General features: G+C 42.8%; 1 protein-coding gene across 1 annotated transcript in view; it reads right to left on the bottom strand.

The window, feature by feature from the left end:
* The window catches only part of hfm1 (helicase for meiosis 1), a 126688-nt gene that overhangs the window by 99995 nt on the left and 10203 nt on the right, over positions 1 to 16490 (bottom strand). The window contains exons 4-5 of the mRNA XM_080196461.1: positions 12249 to 12582; positions 11045 to 11277 (exon numbers count right to left, since the gene is read on the bottom strand). Coding sequence (XP_080052587.1) covers positions 11045 to 11277; positions 12249 to 12582 — 567 coding nt within the window. The remainder of the gene's footprint in view (positions 1 to 11044; positions 11278 to 12248; positions 12583 to 16490) is intronic.

Raw genomic sequence — 16490 nt, 5'->3', positions numbered from 1 at the left:
AGAATTCCATCCATCAATTTTGCCGAGAGGAAAACTTGTAAAACAGCAGAAGTGCATGAGAGTAGTCAAGTACATAGGTAACAAAGGCACCAATGAGGGTTTCAGCAACTGAGAAACTGAATCACATGCACAGTCAGACAACGGAAATAGGCGATCTTAGTGATAATGTGGATATGTGGTTGGAAGTTCATGGCGTCAAATATAAAACCAAAGTTGTGAATATCAGGGTGAGTCTCAGCCAGTAAAGAGGATGGAGTCAGTACCGAGGAAACGAGGTTTGTGATGGGGACCAAGACAGTCTTCCCAATATTTATTTGGAGGAGATTTCATTCATCCAGAACTCACTGTAGGACAGGCTTTTATGATAATATAAAGACAGTGGAGGGATCAAAAGAGGTGGTGGTGAAGTGGAGCTTGACATCATCAGCGTACATGTGGAAACTATTTTCAAATTATCACTGAGGAGCAGTATGTAGCTGAGAAATAGGATGGCGCCAAGGATAGATCCGTCAGGCACAACAACGGTAACTGCAGAAATAGGAATAGAGACCACTGCAGGTAATTTTCTGGCTGTGACTGGATAGACAAGTATTGACAAGGCAAGTATGTTGCATCCAGAGAATGACTGTGGAGGCTCTGGAGGTGACTTCTGAGGTCAACTATGCCAAAAACAGAAGACAAAAATAACTTGCTGTAAATAATGCCTTCCACAACTACTGGATGCCCACAAAGCATATTATAGCTAACAATGTACCTCTGAAGTGCAATCACTATTGTAATACGGGAAATGCGGCAGCCCATTTTCCACACACAAAGCTCCCAGATACAGCAGTGTAATAAGGATGGGATAAGGTATGTTTTTATGATGCTGATATTGGGGATAAATCTCCTGCTCTTCTTTGAAATAGTGCCACGGGATCTTTTATGTCCACATGACAGGGCAAATGGGACTTCAGCTGTGCTGCACCCCCTCAGTCTTGATTTTGGCACTCAAGTCCTGGACTGGGACTTAACAGCAGAAGCTACTAACTGAACCAGTGGTGGCTCAAGAAGGGCAACAAAAGATCATTTATCATTGTCACATTCAACTCGAATGTCACTTGTAACCTTAGTCAGAGCTGTACTATGGTGTGCAATCAAGAAACACAGAGATTAAGCATGCACATTTGCACCCTCTGCTGCTATCTGCCAGCTTTCAGTGAATTTAGGTCCCTCCATCTTTCCTTGCTGGCAGACAGCAGATTTGGCTTCATTTTTTGACAGAGTTAGGTAAGATTCGATTTTTAAGTCACCGAACAAGTGTGTAAATTTCTCCCGTTTTCACGCACATTTGTCACTTAGAATTTTTTTGATAACATTACCCCCCACCCCCAAGTATCTGTTGGGATAGGCTCTGACTCCCAATGGCCCTGAATTAGAAGTAAGAAGTGAGTAGAAGTGAAGTAAATAGCAAGGAAGAAAGGGGGTAGGGAAATCCAAATTCAGTAGTACCCTGATCCTGACAAAATGCCGAGAACGTAGCCTTGTCATAACAACACTTTGATCCATCAGTGAAAGAACAGGTTCTCATGGCAACAACCTCACTCCAAGCACTGGCATCTGCTTGACTACATCGTTGTCTGAACGAGGAACCGCAAGAACATTGGTATTGTCTGCACCATATCAGGAACTGACCACTACTGGGCAAACAATTGTCTAATCTGCTCTGTGATAAATATCAATGTAGCCACAAAACATTGACAGCACCAGTAACAATGCCACAGTAGAATTAAACTGAGGCATTCAAATAATCTGATTACAGAGGCCTATTCAGCCAGTGCCTCCTGCCAACCTGATGACCCTCAGTGATGATGTGGAGATGCTGATGTTGGACTGGGGTAAGCACAATAAGAAGTCTCACAATACCAGGTTAGAGTCCAACAGATTTATTTGGTAGCACAAGCTTTCGGAGTGTTGTTCCTTCCTCAGGTGAGTGAAAAGTGACTCCCAGTGACCCAGCGATACGAAGTGTTCACAGCACCTGGTCTACCCTTAATGTCTCCATAATCAGCACTAGAGATGCTTGAACAGTCAACCAGGAAATGCCAAGACTGGTTTGGTGAGAATGACCAGCAGATCCAGGCCTGATAAGCTACAAGCATAAGGCCTAAAACGGCAACTCAACTTGACAGCACACTGACAGCTTCACAGATGGATGAAGATTGGGCTCCAGCAAAAGAACCCACAACCTAAAGAACAGATGGTACAAGGACCAAATGTAGGAAGTCTCGCAGTCAGCTGAAAAGCATGACACACAAGGTTTCTTTACTGCAATCAATAACACCTATGGTCCAAGCACCCAAGACCCCACCTCACTGCTGGCCAAGAATGGAGGTGTGTTCATCAAGAATAGCGAGGTAGTCAGCACCAGCAAGAAGGGGCACTTCAAAGACTCCCTAACAGAAATTCTAATTTCAACCTGAATGTCTGCGACTCCATCCCACACATGCTACCTCCTATCGCAACACAGCCCCAACCTGGCATGAGGCAGAAAAAAATCTTACAGCAGCTAAAGCACAAAAAGACATCACAAACAGGCAGAATCACCACCAAAGTATAATACGGCAGACAAGCACCACTGGTGTGAATACATGACCTCATTTCCTTATATGGAGGAGAACATTCCAAGAAATCTCAGATGCTGTAGATGTGAACATCTTCAAGAAAGGTGAATGGGCAGCTAAGTGGAGTTGTGGCCAAGATGAGATCAGTCATGATCGTCTTAAGAGGTGGAGCAGGCTGGAGGGGCTGAATTGCCTACTCCTGCTTCAAGTTCCTACTATTCTTATGATCTCCCCACAAGGCTGTGTCCTCAGTCCTTACTATTAGTTAACTTATAGTTATACACCTATGACTGTGTGGCCAAATTCCCCTTCAATTCGATTTTCAAGTCTGCTGATGACACTACCATAGTGGGTTGGATCTCAAACGATAACGAGACAGAGTACAGGAAAGAGTTAGAGAATCTGGTGAGCTGGTGCAATGACAATAATCTCTCCCTCAATGTCAGTAAAATGAAGGAGATAGTCATTGATTTCAGGAAGTGTAGTGGAGGATATGCCATTGTCTACATCAATGAAGATGAAGCAGAAATGGTGGACAGCTTCAAGTTTCTAGGTGTCCAGATCACCAAAAACCTGTTCTGGTTTCTCCAGAATGGCACTATAGTTAAGAAAGCCCACCAACACCTCTACTTCCTTAGGAAGCTAAGGAAATTTGGCATGACCGCTACGACTCTTACCCACTTCACGAGGTGGACCATAGAAAGCAGCTTTTCTGGATGTACCACAGCTTGATGTGGCTTTTGCTCTGACCAAGACCATAAGAAACTACAGAGGTTGTCAATAAAACCCAATCTATCACTCAAACCAGCTTCCCCTCAACTAACTCTGTCTACACCACCTGCTGCCTTGGAAAAGCAGCCAGCATAATCAAGGACCCCACACACCCTTAACATGGTCTCTTCCACGTTTGTCCCTTGGGAAAAAGATATAAAAGTCTGAGGTCACATATCAACCAATTCAAGAACAGCTTCTTCTCTGCTGCCTTCAGACTTTTGAATGGACCTATCTTATATTAAGTTGTTCTTTCTTGACACCCTAGCTATGACTATAACATTCTGCACTCTCTCCTTTCCTTCTCCCCTATGTCCTGTATGAATGATATGCTCTGTCTGTACAGCATGCAAGAAACAATACTTTTCACTGTATACCAATACATGTAGCAGTAATAAATCAAATCAAAATTTTACCCTCAGCTAGCTCACTGCTAGTGTGGAGATAAATTATCAACAAATGGGAATCAGTTCAACCTCTGCCTCCTGCAGACCAGATCCAAGGTCTGCCATCCTTTGCCATTGATTACAACATGCAGACAATGCTTGGTCTGCACATACTTGGAGGCTGAGCTCCAAGCCATCATCAACATCTTCACCGAGGCACGTGAGAGCACCGGCCTTATACTAAACATCTGTAAGATAAAGATCCTCTATCACCTTGCCACAAAGCGCTGCCCCTCATCATTAATATCCACAATGAGGCCTTGGACAACCTGGACCATTTTCCATACCTTGGGAAGTGCAAGGGCAGACATTGACAACAAGATTCAACACTGCCTTCAGCGTGCCAGCACAGCCTTCCATTGTCGAAGGAATCATGTTTTTGAAGACCAGAACATCCGACCCAGCACCAAGCTCACAATCCATAGAGCAGTAGTGATAGCCAGCTTTCGATATGGCACAGAAACGTGGACTATGTATAGCAGGCACCTTGAAACCCTGAAAAGTACTACCAATGCAGCCTCCGCACAATCCTGCAAAAAACATCAGTGATCTCTTTCAAGTGAACATCAGCGGCAGCAAAGCATTGGCCACATTTGACCAGCTCCGCTGAGTGGGACACATCATTTGAATGCCTGACATCAGAGTCCCGAAACAAACATTCTACTCAGACATGGCAAATGAGCCCAGGGGATAGAGAAAATGCTTCAAGGACACCCTCAAAGCATCCATGAAAAAGTGCAACATCTCCACCTGGGACTCCCTGCCCAGATCTGCCTGGAGTGGAGGAAAAGCATCTGGAAAGGCTCAGGTTTCGTAGCTGAGAGCAAGCTAAAGCCAAGCATCAACAGCAAAAGGAGCGCATGGTAACCTGGGCACACAACCCATCTGCTCCTCCAACAATTGTCTGCCCCCACCTGTGACACAGACTGTAGGTGACGCGTTAGACTCCTTTTTTTAGGGTGGAAGCAAATCATTCTCGACTCCAAGGGACTACTAAGAAGAAGAGAAGACGTGATTGAAAATACCATAAGTCATTAAACCTCTATAATTTCATATCCTTCTATGGAATATGGCTATTGCTAGCAAGGTCAGCATTTGTTGTTCATCTTTGCTTCAAGAAGGTGATGGTAAGCTACCTTGTTGAACACCGCATTCCATCTGGTTTAGGTACACTTAACAGTTTAATTCGGAAAGGGGTTCCAGATATTTAACCTATGATTCCTAACACAGGAACATAGGAATGAGAAGTGAGAATAGGCAATTCAGTCCTTTGAGCCCATTCTGTCATTCTATAAGATTATGGCTTTTTTTTATTCATTCATGAGACATGGGCGTAGCTGGTTGGCCAGCATTTATTGCCATCCCCAGTTGCCACTGTTCAGGGGGTAGATGAGAGTCAACTACATTGCTGTGGCTCTGGAGTCACATCTAGGTCTGACCAGGTAAGATTTCCATCCACACCAGGCTGATCTCCATCTCATCCTAACTCCACTTTCCTGCCTTTTCTCCACAGCTCTTTAGACCGCTTTCGATCAAATATTTACCTATCTCTTTCTTGAATCCATTGATTGATTCTGCATCCACAGCACTCTGGGGCAGTGAGTTCCATAAATTCACAACCTTTTATGAGAAGTTGCTTCTCCTTATCTCTGTCTTGAACCTCCCCCTCTTACTCTACAACTGTGACCTCTTGTCCTAGATTGTTCTAGAAGGGGAAACATTTGGTAAACATTTACTTTATCAATCCCATTGAGTATTTTATATACCTCAATTAAAACCCCTCCTTATTTTTCTGTAGTCCAGCTAGTAAAAGACCCAGGTTATTCAACCGCTCCTCATACAACCCCTTCAAACTTTGAATCAATCTAGTGAAAATTCTACTCCATCTTCATTTTTTATATACCTCATGAACCGCAAAATTTTTTAAATTTTCAATCGCATCAAGCTTACACTCATAATGTAACACAATCATATATCATTTCATATATATGATGACTATGAATGTAATTCAATGGTATTCATTGTATGTGATGTGCTTTAGTCCCCAAGAAAGTAAGGTTTTACATAAATGCATGTTCACTGTTTTATTTTCTCTGCCCTTGGTCCCCTCTCTCATCGGGAATCCATCAACCCGTGTCTTGGGGATGTTTGGCGGGGCGGCCTCCGCCACTTCGGCGGGCGGAGGGTTCCGGAGGTTCGCCGCCCTTTGGGTGGGGGGGTTCCCCCTCGACTCTGTTCTGGGCCGCCCCCCCTTTGTCTTGAGGCTATGCCCCCTAGTCCATATCGGAGAGACCAAGAGTAGACTGGGTGCTCGCTTTGTTGAGCACCTTTGGTCTGTGCGCAATCAGGATCCTGATCTTCCAGTTGCTTGCCATTTTAACACACGATCCTGCTCCCATGCTCACATGTCTGTCCTTGGCTTGCTGCAATGTTCCAGTGAACCTCAACCCAAACTGGAGGAACAGCATCTCATCTTCTGGCTAGGCACATTACAGTCTTCTGGCCTAAACATTGAATTCAGCAACTTCAGATGATTACCTTGACCCCTTTATTTTCATTTTATTTAATTTTTACCTGTTCTCTACCTTTTATTTCTTACTTGTCTTTCTTTATTTTTCTTTCCCCCCTACTCTTCCCCCCTATTTTATCTCCCCTTTCCTTACCTTTTCTCCCCCTTTGCTTCCCCCTTCCCCCCTTTTCTCAATTTTACCCCTCTCCGACCCATTTCCCTTCCTCCTCCCACATCTTCAGCTATCACTGCTTACCCTCTGATTTCAGCTTCTCTGCTGTTTGGCCATTCATACCTTTTATTCTCTCTATGGACTGCCCTTAGCAGTTTTTTTTATTTGTTTCTATGGCTATAATTCATCTTTCATTCCCTCAACTACAGTATCAATATTTCCCGCTTTCTATGCTTTTTAGCTTTGACAAAGGGTCATGTAATGAGGCGGGTAGAATTAGGGACCTTGTGGTGAAGGATCCTCTTGGGGAGAGTGATCGCTGTATGGTGGAGTTTCTGGTGCAGGTGGAGGAGGAGAAAGTGGGTTCCCGGACACGTGTCCTTTGTTTGAACAGAGGGGAGTACAGTAGGATGAGAGAAGAATTGGCGAATGTTGACTGGGGAAGCGCGTTGGAAGGTAGGTCTGCTGAGGAGCAGTGGAGGATCTTTAAGGAGATCTTTCTTGGTGCTCAGCAGAAATTTATTCCAATGGTTAAAAAGGACCATAGGAGAGGTAATAAGCCGTGGATAACGAAGGAGGTGAAGGAAAGTGTTAAATTAAAAGCGGAGGCGTTTAGAGTAGCTAAGAGTAGTTGGCGAGAAGAGGATTGGGAGAGGTTTAAATGTCAACAAAGATTGACAAAGAAGTTGATAAAGAAGGGTAGGAGAAACTATGAAGCTGGGCTAGCGCTTAATATAAAAAAGGATAGCAAGCGTTTTTATAAATATATAAAAAGGAAGAGGCTGGCTAGGGTGAACGTTGGACCCTTAGAGGATGAGAGGGGGGACATAGTGGTAGGGGACGGGGAAATGGCTGAGGTCTTGAATAATTTTTTTGTTTCGGTCTTCACGGAGGAGGACGTGAATAATTTGCCGGGTGTTAGCGATGGAAAGGTGGTAGGACTGGAGGCTCTCAATGACATTATTGTTACTAGAGAGGCGGCGCTCGACAGACTGGAGGGACTGATTGTGGACAAGTCCCCTGGACCGGATGGAATGCATCTGAGGGTTCTGAAAGAAATGGCGGAGGTGATAGTGGATGCCTTAGTGGTTATTTTCCAAACGTCGCTGGATTCCGGGGAAGAGCCGGAAGATTGGAAAATGGCTAATGTTACGCTGCTGTTTAAGAAGGGTGGTAGGCAAAAGGCAGGGAATTATAGGCCGGTTAGTTTAACGTCTGTTGTAGGTAAAATGTTAGAATCCGTCATCAAGGAGGAAATAGCGAGGCATCTTGAGGGAAATTGCTTGATAGAGCAGACGCAGCACGGTTTCGTTAAGGGGAAGTCGTGTCTGACAAATTTATTGGAGTTCTATGAGGATGTGTCTAGGGCGGTGGATAGAGGAGAGCCGGTGGATGTGGTCTTTCTTGATTTTCAGAAGGCGTTTGACAAGGTGCCTCACAAGACGTTATTGCAGAAGGTAAGGGGGCATAGAGTTGGGGGTAGGGTGTTAGCATGGATAGAGGATTGGTTGTCAAATAGGAGGCAGAGAGTGGGGGTTAATGGGTGCTATTCGGATTGGTGGTTGGTGACTAGTGGAGTGCCCCAGGGGTCGGTGCTGGGGCCTCAGCTATTTACCATTTATATAGATGATCTGGAGGAGGGAACCGAGTGTATGGTGTCGAAATTTGCTGATGCCACCAAGATTGGTGGAACGGCAAATTGCGCGGAGGGTGTGAAGAGTCTGCAGAAGGATCTAGATAGGCTGGGCGAATGGGCCAGGAACTGGCAAATGGAATTTAATGTTGGCAAGTGCGAAGTGGTCCACTTTGGTAGGAATAATGGTAGGAAGGACTATTACTTACGTGGCGAAAAACTGCAGCAGGCGACGGTGCAGAGGGACCTCGGGGTCCTTGTGCATGAGTCGCAAAAACCCAGCTTGCAGGTGCAGGTGGTCAGGAAGGCGAATGGGATGCTGGCCTTCATAGCGAGGGGGATTGAATATAAAAGTAGGGAGGTCTTGCTGTAGCTGTATAGGGCATTGGTGAGGCCGCAGCTGGAGTACTGTGTGCAGTTTTGGGCGCCGCACCTGCGCAAGGATATTTTGGCCCTGGAGGGAGTGCAGAGGAGGTTTACTAGGCTGATACCGGAGTTGAGGGGATTGAGCTATGAGGAGAGGCTGAATAAACTAGGCTTGTACTCGTTAGAGTTTAGAAGAATGAGGGGAGATCTCATTGAGACGTATAAGATGATGAATGGGATGGATAGGATAGAGGTGGAGAGACTCTTCCCGCTCAAAAAAGACAGTAGGACTAGGGGGCACAGCCTCAAGATAAAGGGGAGGCGGTTTAGAACGGAGTTGAGGAGGAACTTCTTCACTCAAAGGGTGGTGAATCTCTGAAATTCTCTGCCCATTGAAGTGGTGGAGGCTGCCTCGCTAAGTATTTTTAAGACGCGGATTGATGGGTTTTTGATAAGCGAGGGGATTAAGGGTTATGGGGAGAGGGCGGGAATGTGGAACTGAGCCACGACAGATCAGCCATGATCTTATTGAATGGTGGGGCAGGCTCGATGGGCTAGATGGCCTACTCCTGCTCCTATTTCCTATCTTCCTATGTTCTTATTATTTTGCCCCATATTTACCACTGTGCATCTATCAAGCGCTGTGTTATAAACCAAAAGCTGGAACAGGTAATGAATACCCAACTCCATTTTTAATCTTGCACATAAGTAGGAGGATCAAAGTACAGAAATAGCAGTTGTAAAAGAGACTGTATACTGACATTTGCCAATCATTATTGGCAAATATATTATAGAAAGGATATTATTAAACTAGAAAAAGTGCAAAAGATGTTTATAATTAGGATGTTACCAGGACTTGATGGATTTTGAGTTATAAGGAAAGGCTGGATAGACTGGGACTTTTTTTCTGGAGTGTAGAAGGCTGAGGCATGATCTTACAGAGGTCTATAAAATAATGAGGGGCATAGATCAGCTAGATAGTCAATATCTTTTCCCAAAGGTACGGGAGTCTAAAACCAGACGGCATAAGTTTAAGGTGAGAGGGGAAAGATACAAAAGGGTCCAGAGGGGCAATTTTTCAGGCTTGTCTGGAACAAGCTGCCAGAGGTAATAACAGAGGCGGGTAGAATTTTGTCTTCTCAAAAGTATTTAGACAGTTACATGGGTAAGATGGGCATAGAGGGATATGGGCCAAATGTGGGCAATTGGGAGTTTTAAATAAAAGGGCAGCATGGACAAGTTGGGCCAAAGGGTCCGTTTCCATGCTGTAAACGTCTATTATTATGGGATATTTTATTAACTTTTGCAAAACAACATGTTATGTTGTTTAAGTGTGATTTATGTTGATATTTTTGGAATGAATTAGCTGTTGATGCAACATTACCTCAAACAATTCACTGACCTCTCACATGTCAGTTCAGTTTCCCCCATCACTTTAAACTGCCCTGCCACTTGGTATTTGTCTCGAACCCCCTCCATGTCCATCGACAAGCTAAAATGACATTTCCTTCTGTTCCTACTTCACACCAGTACAAATGGAATTTCCTCTTAGTCCTGTTCTTTCAATGCCAGGAAGCACTGTTCAACAGGATTATCCTTGCATTGTCACTGAGAAGGAATTATCCCCACAGCACATCTTGCTAGCGCAACAAGCAAAATTAAACAAAAATGGCTGGGGCAAAACATGAAAAGGCAGGAAAAACTGAGGTTTAAAAATTGCATACATTCTATTGAGGTAGTGTGGAAACAAATATTTAAGGAAAACGGGGCGGTCCATCACTGAATCCCCATGGAAATATTTCGTCCTTCACGTCCAGCAGGAATTGTAGACATCTGTCAACCACCAGCCAACAACCCACCTATCCCCCCCTCTTCCTCTACACCCAAGGATGCAGCCAATTTCTCCATCTTCTGCTTATTTGGTGACCCCAGGGGGCTATCAGGAGAGGTATATTAGCAATCTCAGTCACAGAGACATCAAGCTTGTTAATACTAATGTTTTAAGAGAGGAAACCTAATAATGAGCATATTTCAAATTGTTTGCTTCTAGACGACCCAAAGTCTAATAACAACCTGTTGTCCACATATGCCAAAGAACCGCTGAAGCAGGTTGTCCTTTGAATTATCTCTCATCCTCTGAAAAGTACTGCAATGGGTGTAACATTACAATATTGAATTTTGTTGGGCAGCAACATCTAGAATCTAGTCCAGAGACCACTCTGCACACTAAACTAATCACTGTCAGCATAACTAAGGGATGGGGTGGTGGCAGAAACTTACTGCCATCATCCGGTGGAAGAGGGAAATCCAGCCTTGGACTCATTTGACTTGAAAGTGGAACATGAAAAAGAATGAAATGAAGTTTAAAATATATTAAATTCAAGAGAAACAGTTAATCTAACGCACTATTTAGTTAAACGAAGAAGAACTGGCAGAATTTCAGCCTCTAAACACAGTTACATGCTTCTCCGACATTACATCATTTTTGTTGATGCCCTCACAATAAACCCGTCCAATTATAGCTGCTATAATAATATCTCTTACCTTTTACATTAAGTGCTTGTGGCATCATTGGAAGTACGTATGCTTTCTTCAGAGGCTGAGTGTCCTTCTGCTGTTTCTGTTTGGTATGGTCTGTTTCTCCATATTCAGTGTGTTCCTCAGCAACATTTGCAACATCATACTTTTCCTCTTGTAACGTGTTCTCGAGAAAAGGTGGGCAGCTAACAGTTGTTAAATTATTTGCTGCTTTGGTAGGCATCGGCATTTTAAATAATCTATAGGAAGAGAGAAAATTCATCCATGTCATGTACTTCAGATCTTAGTCACGCCTCTACCAATCCGAAACACTTACCAATCTCTTCACATATGAAGTTGTTGTTTCCCCTGCCATCCTGCAACACCATCTCTATGCATGCATGCACACATGGATCTATTCATCCAAATGGAATAGAGTTTCCCACCCCACTCCCTGGTAATAAATAGAACCATAGACTTTCCATTTCAGGCACATAAGGACTGAGTCTTGTTTTAAATATTTTGTTGCTGGTTTCTTTTCTGGGATGTTGCCCAAGTAGCCATTTTACTTTGACAGTAAGATTTCATAGTGAGGCATGGTATTTTAACAGTTGGAACACCACACGTGTTTCTGTTCTTAACACAGTTGCATATGGGAACAATACCAGCAGGAATAAATGAGCTTTCCGCTACCTAACCTAGAGGTATTCACATCAATTGTAGTGCTCATATCACTGCCCAATTGAGGTCAGCTTACTTCACTGATCTGGGATTCACATGAAGGAGATTCAAAGTTGTAAAGTTTATTTATTTGTATCAGAAGTAGGCTTACATTAACACTGCAATGAAGTTACTGTGAAAATCCCCTAATTGTTGCTTCAGCATCTGTTGAGAGAATTTAGCAAGGCCAACGCACCCGACCTGTAGGAAACTGAAGAGATTGGATTTCCCACCCGCTTGTTGAAGTCAACAGAAAGGAAACAAATAGGGTGAGATACAAATTGGTCAGCTGCTCTGACCTTGTCATCTTCCTCATCTCTTAATTATCACCTTGACTGACCAAAATCTTTATTTGGGCATTTCCTCAAAACTAAGCTTGCTAGCAATAAGTGAGGACTCTACTGATGTACATTTTGCTAATTTGATTGCAGAGCTGCATAATTATTGTTAAGTCTTGCTGTAGAAAAACACAAGGAGCTAGCTCTGCATAATACAAAATAGAGAAGATTACCTTTTCTTGAACAAAGGGTTAGCAGTTTCATCCTTCTCCTCAGCATTATGATGTGAAGTACTAAGCCAATTCAAATTATCAAATGTCGCTTCATGCTGATGTCTGCTGTGACCTTTACTGTTGTCATTTAACAGGATAGTTGAAGGAATAGAATTGTCATTTCTGAATTCAAGCTGAGATTGATCTTTTAGGGAGTTATTTAGCCCTATTTCAAATGTCTTACGTTTGATCGGGGTATGCATATATTGGCAATCAAAAAACATTTGTGACTGGCATTCATTTTCAGTTTTCTTCTTTAAAGGAGGAACAAATCTCTTCTGTGACTGATGGATGCCTGCAAAAATAAAACAAAAACAAAGTAACACATACAGTCTGACATGGTAAATACTAAATCTGAATCAACAAGCTTTTATTGAATAAACAATAGAAAATGCTCTTAGTAAAATATAAAAAAAAAACTGATGAATACACACAGTTTTGATGCCAGTGCAATGAGGTTGCCTTTGATCCATACAAAAAGATTAAACAACAAACAAGCATTAACAGTTCAGGCACTTCCTATATATTATTATGATTCAGGTCCAAGCTTTAGCTGTTAACTCAAATGATCATTCTTTCAGTGCAATAGAAGTCGAGTTCATAATAGCTTTCAGATATGTGAAAAATTACATTTTTGAGGGTTATGAGAGGGTAGGGGATTGACATTCAATGGAATGCTTTTTCAGAAAGCTGGTGCAGGCTCCATGGGTCTGATGGTCCTTTCCTACATTGTAAAAATCTGCAACTTTTTTTTGGTGAAACATATGAAGTACCTGTTCTTTAACACTGATTCATTTCTAAAACAAAGCATCTTCAGTACACTGGATTTATTCCTCAATGTCTTTCCCAAAAGTAAACATTGTCAGAACTGTTTCCTTCTTGATCATCAACTTGATATATTTTGAACTTAAACATTTTACCTGTAAAGCAGGTGAAACATATGTAGAAAATAACTCCAAAATTGAATAGCAAAAAGGCATGATAGAAAGAACAGATAAGTGAAAGCATAATAGGAAAAGACAGTGATTTACAAGTACATTGGCAAAATAAACCTGGTGTGTCAGGCTATACTGAATTTTCCTCTACATTTCCATCATACCTATATATTACAAGAAAGATTCTATAGGTATAGATTGGAATACTGAGTATACAGACTAGCTTGCCTTATTCACAGCATGATGCAATTTCCTGGTCAAGAAAAAAGCCAGCATTTTTCAATCTGCAATGGTGGCCAGCATAAACTTCCTAAACTTCTTGTGCTCCTAAAAGTGTTCAAATAGATCCCTCATTAATTCTGATTTTCTAGCTACTTTCTCACTTGCTGAAGCACTTGTCCTTTTCTACAAGTTCTATAGTGTGTGCACTGCCCAGCCTGTTGGAGTAAACTTATAAAATGTTAATATCCGGTGTAATTATTAGTTATAAAGTTTTATTTCTAATGTTACTAATGTTGCTGATTGGCTTTGATGTTTTGTATTTGCATAATTTTTCCAGTTGCTATTTGAAACAACCAAAATGAACAAGCTCAAAATTATTTTGGAACTTCCAAAGGTACTCCTACATTTGGAGAAGGAAAAGCAGTTCTTGAAGGGGGCAGAAATTGCAAGTGCGCAATAATTTAGGCATCACGCATACATTTGTCTGATCTCAGGATGTGCATTTATTGGCCCAGACACTGCTATTTAGTAAGGTCAGAGGAAACCTGTTTGGTACCTTCACTTCACAAAACAGGTCTTCACAAATGTATGTTGTTCTTTGGGAGGTCAAAGTGTTGACTACTTGGACCAGAGATATGTAGTTATGGGTGTGTAGTAAGCTTCTTGGATCCTTCCAACCTATCAACCATATTTACTAGATATCAAACTAGTAAATCAGCTGTCCACTGATACAATAAATAGGGGACCTAGGTCAAAATAGATTCATCACTTTTCCTGTGGAAAACAGGCATTAGGTTATAAGGAGCATAATATTTCCCAAACACTGAATTCTCCCCAAAAAATTCTAAGTGCTGAATGTGTGGGAAAATTGGAGCAATTCATACTGGTTTTTTCTGTGGCAGTTCACACTAGAATCTCCCACACTCTGTGCAATGCAGAGTTCACCAGCATGAATATCATTAATTTCAGGGAATGAGGCCTATTCCCATCCAGGAGGCTGAAACCAGCGGGCCTCTGTGCATGTGCAGTGGCCCTGAACTGTCAACCCCCCCACTTGCTGCCTAGCTCGATTGCTGGCCAGTCCCGCAACTCCCGCACTGCTGCCCCCAAATCCCCCAACGTGCAATCGCAGCTCCCAACGACCATTCTCAACCCCCACCCATAACTGGCCTCCTTCCAGCCCCCAGCAATCCCAATGCAGAGTGGCAGCGGGAGTCCCATCCTGACTGATTGCCCCCTAGGCCACGCCCCTAGGCCCTACCCCAATATATCTCGCCTCCCCCCCCCCCCAACCCCCGGCACTGCCCAATGCCTGACAGGCAATGCCAAGGTTCCCCCTGGGCATGGGTACTTTGCCCCTAGGTCAGTGTCACAGAGTGCTGGCTGCCACTGCCAGAGTGCCCATGCCCGGGGGCATCACCACCCAGCCGCCCAACTCCCTGAGGGGCCCTGATTGCCCCAACCCTTCACTCTAACGGGGTCAAGCCACTTCCTCCCCAGAAGTGGGGAGCTACTGTAATCTTTGCTAGAGTGAAACACTATGGTGGGATGGGAGAGGCTAGCGAGTCTGGAGAATTCAGTCCTAAGCCCACTCATAGCATTTAAATAATACTTATAAGTTACATTTAAATACTAGCCCACCTCCCCGCCGATTTCCACATGGAGCAGAATGCGTTGGAAATCCAGCAGCTGGGAGACGTGAGCGCTCGTGGGAACCCTGCGAATCACCCCACCTACGTGATCCTTCCGGCCCGCGGCGCTAAACTGGTTGGAGAGGATCACAGATAAAACACATCAATCATGCAGAGAATTGAGTTTGCCCACCATCTCTTGAATGTCAAAGTCTACTGCTGTTCCCTGAAGAGATTGTATTTATGTTGCAAAAAAATGGGTACCTTTCTTTGCACCAGCCCATGAAATAACAGGTACACATTGCCAGGCATTAAACAAGAGAGTCAAATGCTTGAACCACTTCAACATTTTAGCACACAATCCATTTTGTTCTTCCCAAATGGATTTTGTTTCACTTCATTTAGAAATTCTATAAAGATTGAAATAGTATTATTTCCCAACTAGCAACCACTTACTTTATATGCACACATCCCTTAAATCAACTAGCCAGATGTTACGCAGGCCTGCAGCAAGCTTCTAGTGCACAGCCAAAACTATGCTGCAAGCTCATGTCAATTTTTCAAATTAGCTGATCATGCAAAATTAGGCAGCCATTTCAATTTGCTATAAGCAAGATTGATGAAGCAATCAGGTATTTGCAGCACAGATTTTGCTAGGATTGCAAAAATTGAGGCTTACATACAGATACTGTCACCCATGGAACTTTAACCCATGAATTGAAACAGGAAAAAAAAATCTGCTGTCTGAAAAAATTCAACATACAGGACAAATTTACATTCCCTGAATTTACCACTGTGTGCAATAGTAAAAACAGAAACCTAACACAATAAGACCCATTTTTCAAAGGCCTTAGAGGTGGCATACATCATTACATATGGATTACATTATCATATGGACAAGTGGCTACTCATAAAAGCAAATGAAGGGTCAGGATTGCTTTGCTGAGCAATGAGCACACCCCTCTTATATTACTGGTGAGAACCACGGTATTCACAAACTCCACACAGCAGTTTGCTATGTAGATGTTTTACTCATTCACAAGGAGCTTTTGGGAAGTATCTGAATATTAAAAACGGATATAGTCGGTATCTTCTTAATTATTTCGTTCTGTAATTTTCTTCAATTTTACTGGATCCCAGAAACATCAGTTAAATTATAATAAATTAACTATTAATGCATGTCATTGAGTCTGAGAATCAGGGAAACCATAGATTAAAATGATAATTAAGCCATAGTCTAAGAATTTTCCATGCTGTTTGAAAAGTCCTTGGCTGATTGACAATGTTAAGGCCACGATTTGGCTATCAAATGACAGGCTGTCACTACAGAACATTATAAAAGGTTAGAAAAACGTACCTAGGAAAAGTGCTGTGTTTCCTCCAGAAAGCACAAATGTGATTGATCTTCTGAGAGT

Source organism: Carcharhinus amblyrhynchos, chromosome 9 (assembly GCF_965287045.1).
Source record: "Carcharhinus amblyrhynchos chromosome 9, sCarAmb.v2.hapA, whole genome shotgun sequence".
In the NCBI taxonomy this organism is placed as follows: Eukaryota; Metazoa; Chordata; class Chondrichthyes; order Carcharhiniformes; family Carcharhinidae; genus Carcharhinus; species Carcharhinus amblyrhynchos.
This window is presented reverse-complemented; position numbering and strand designations above follow the sequence as displayed.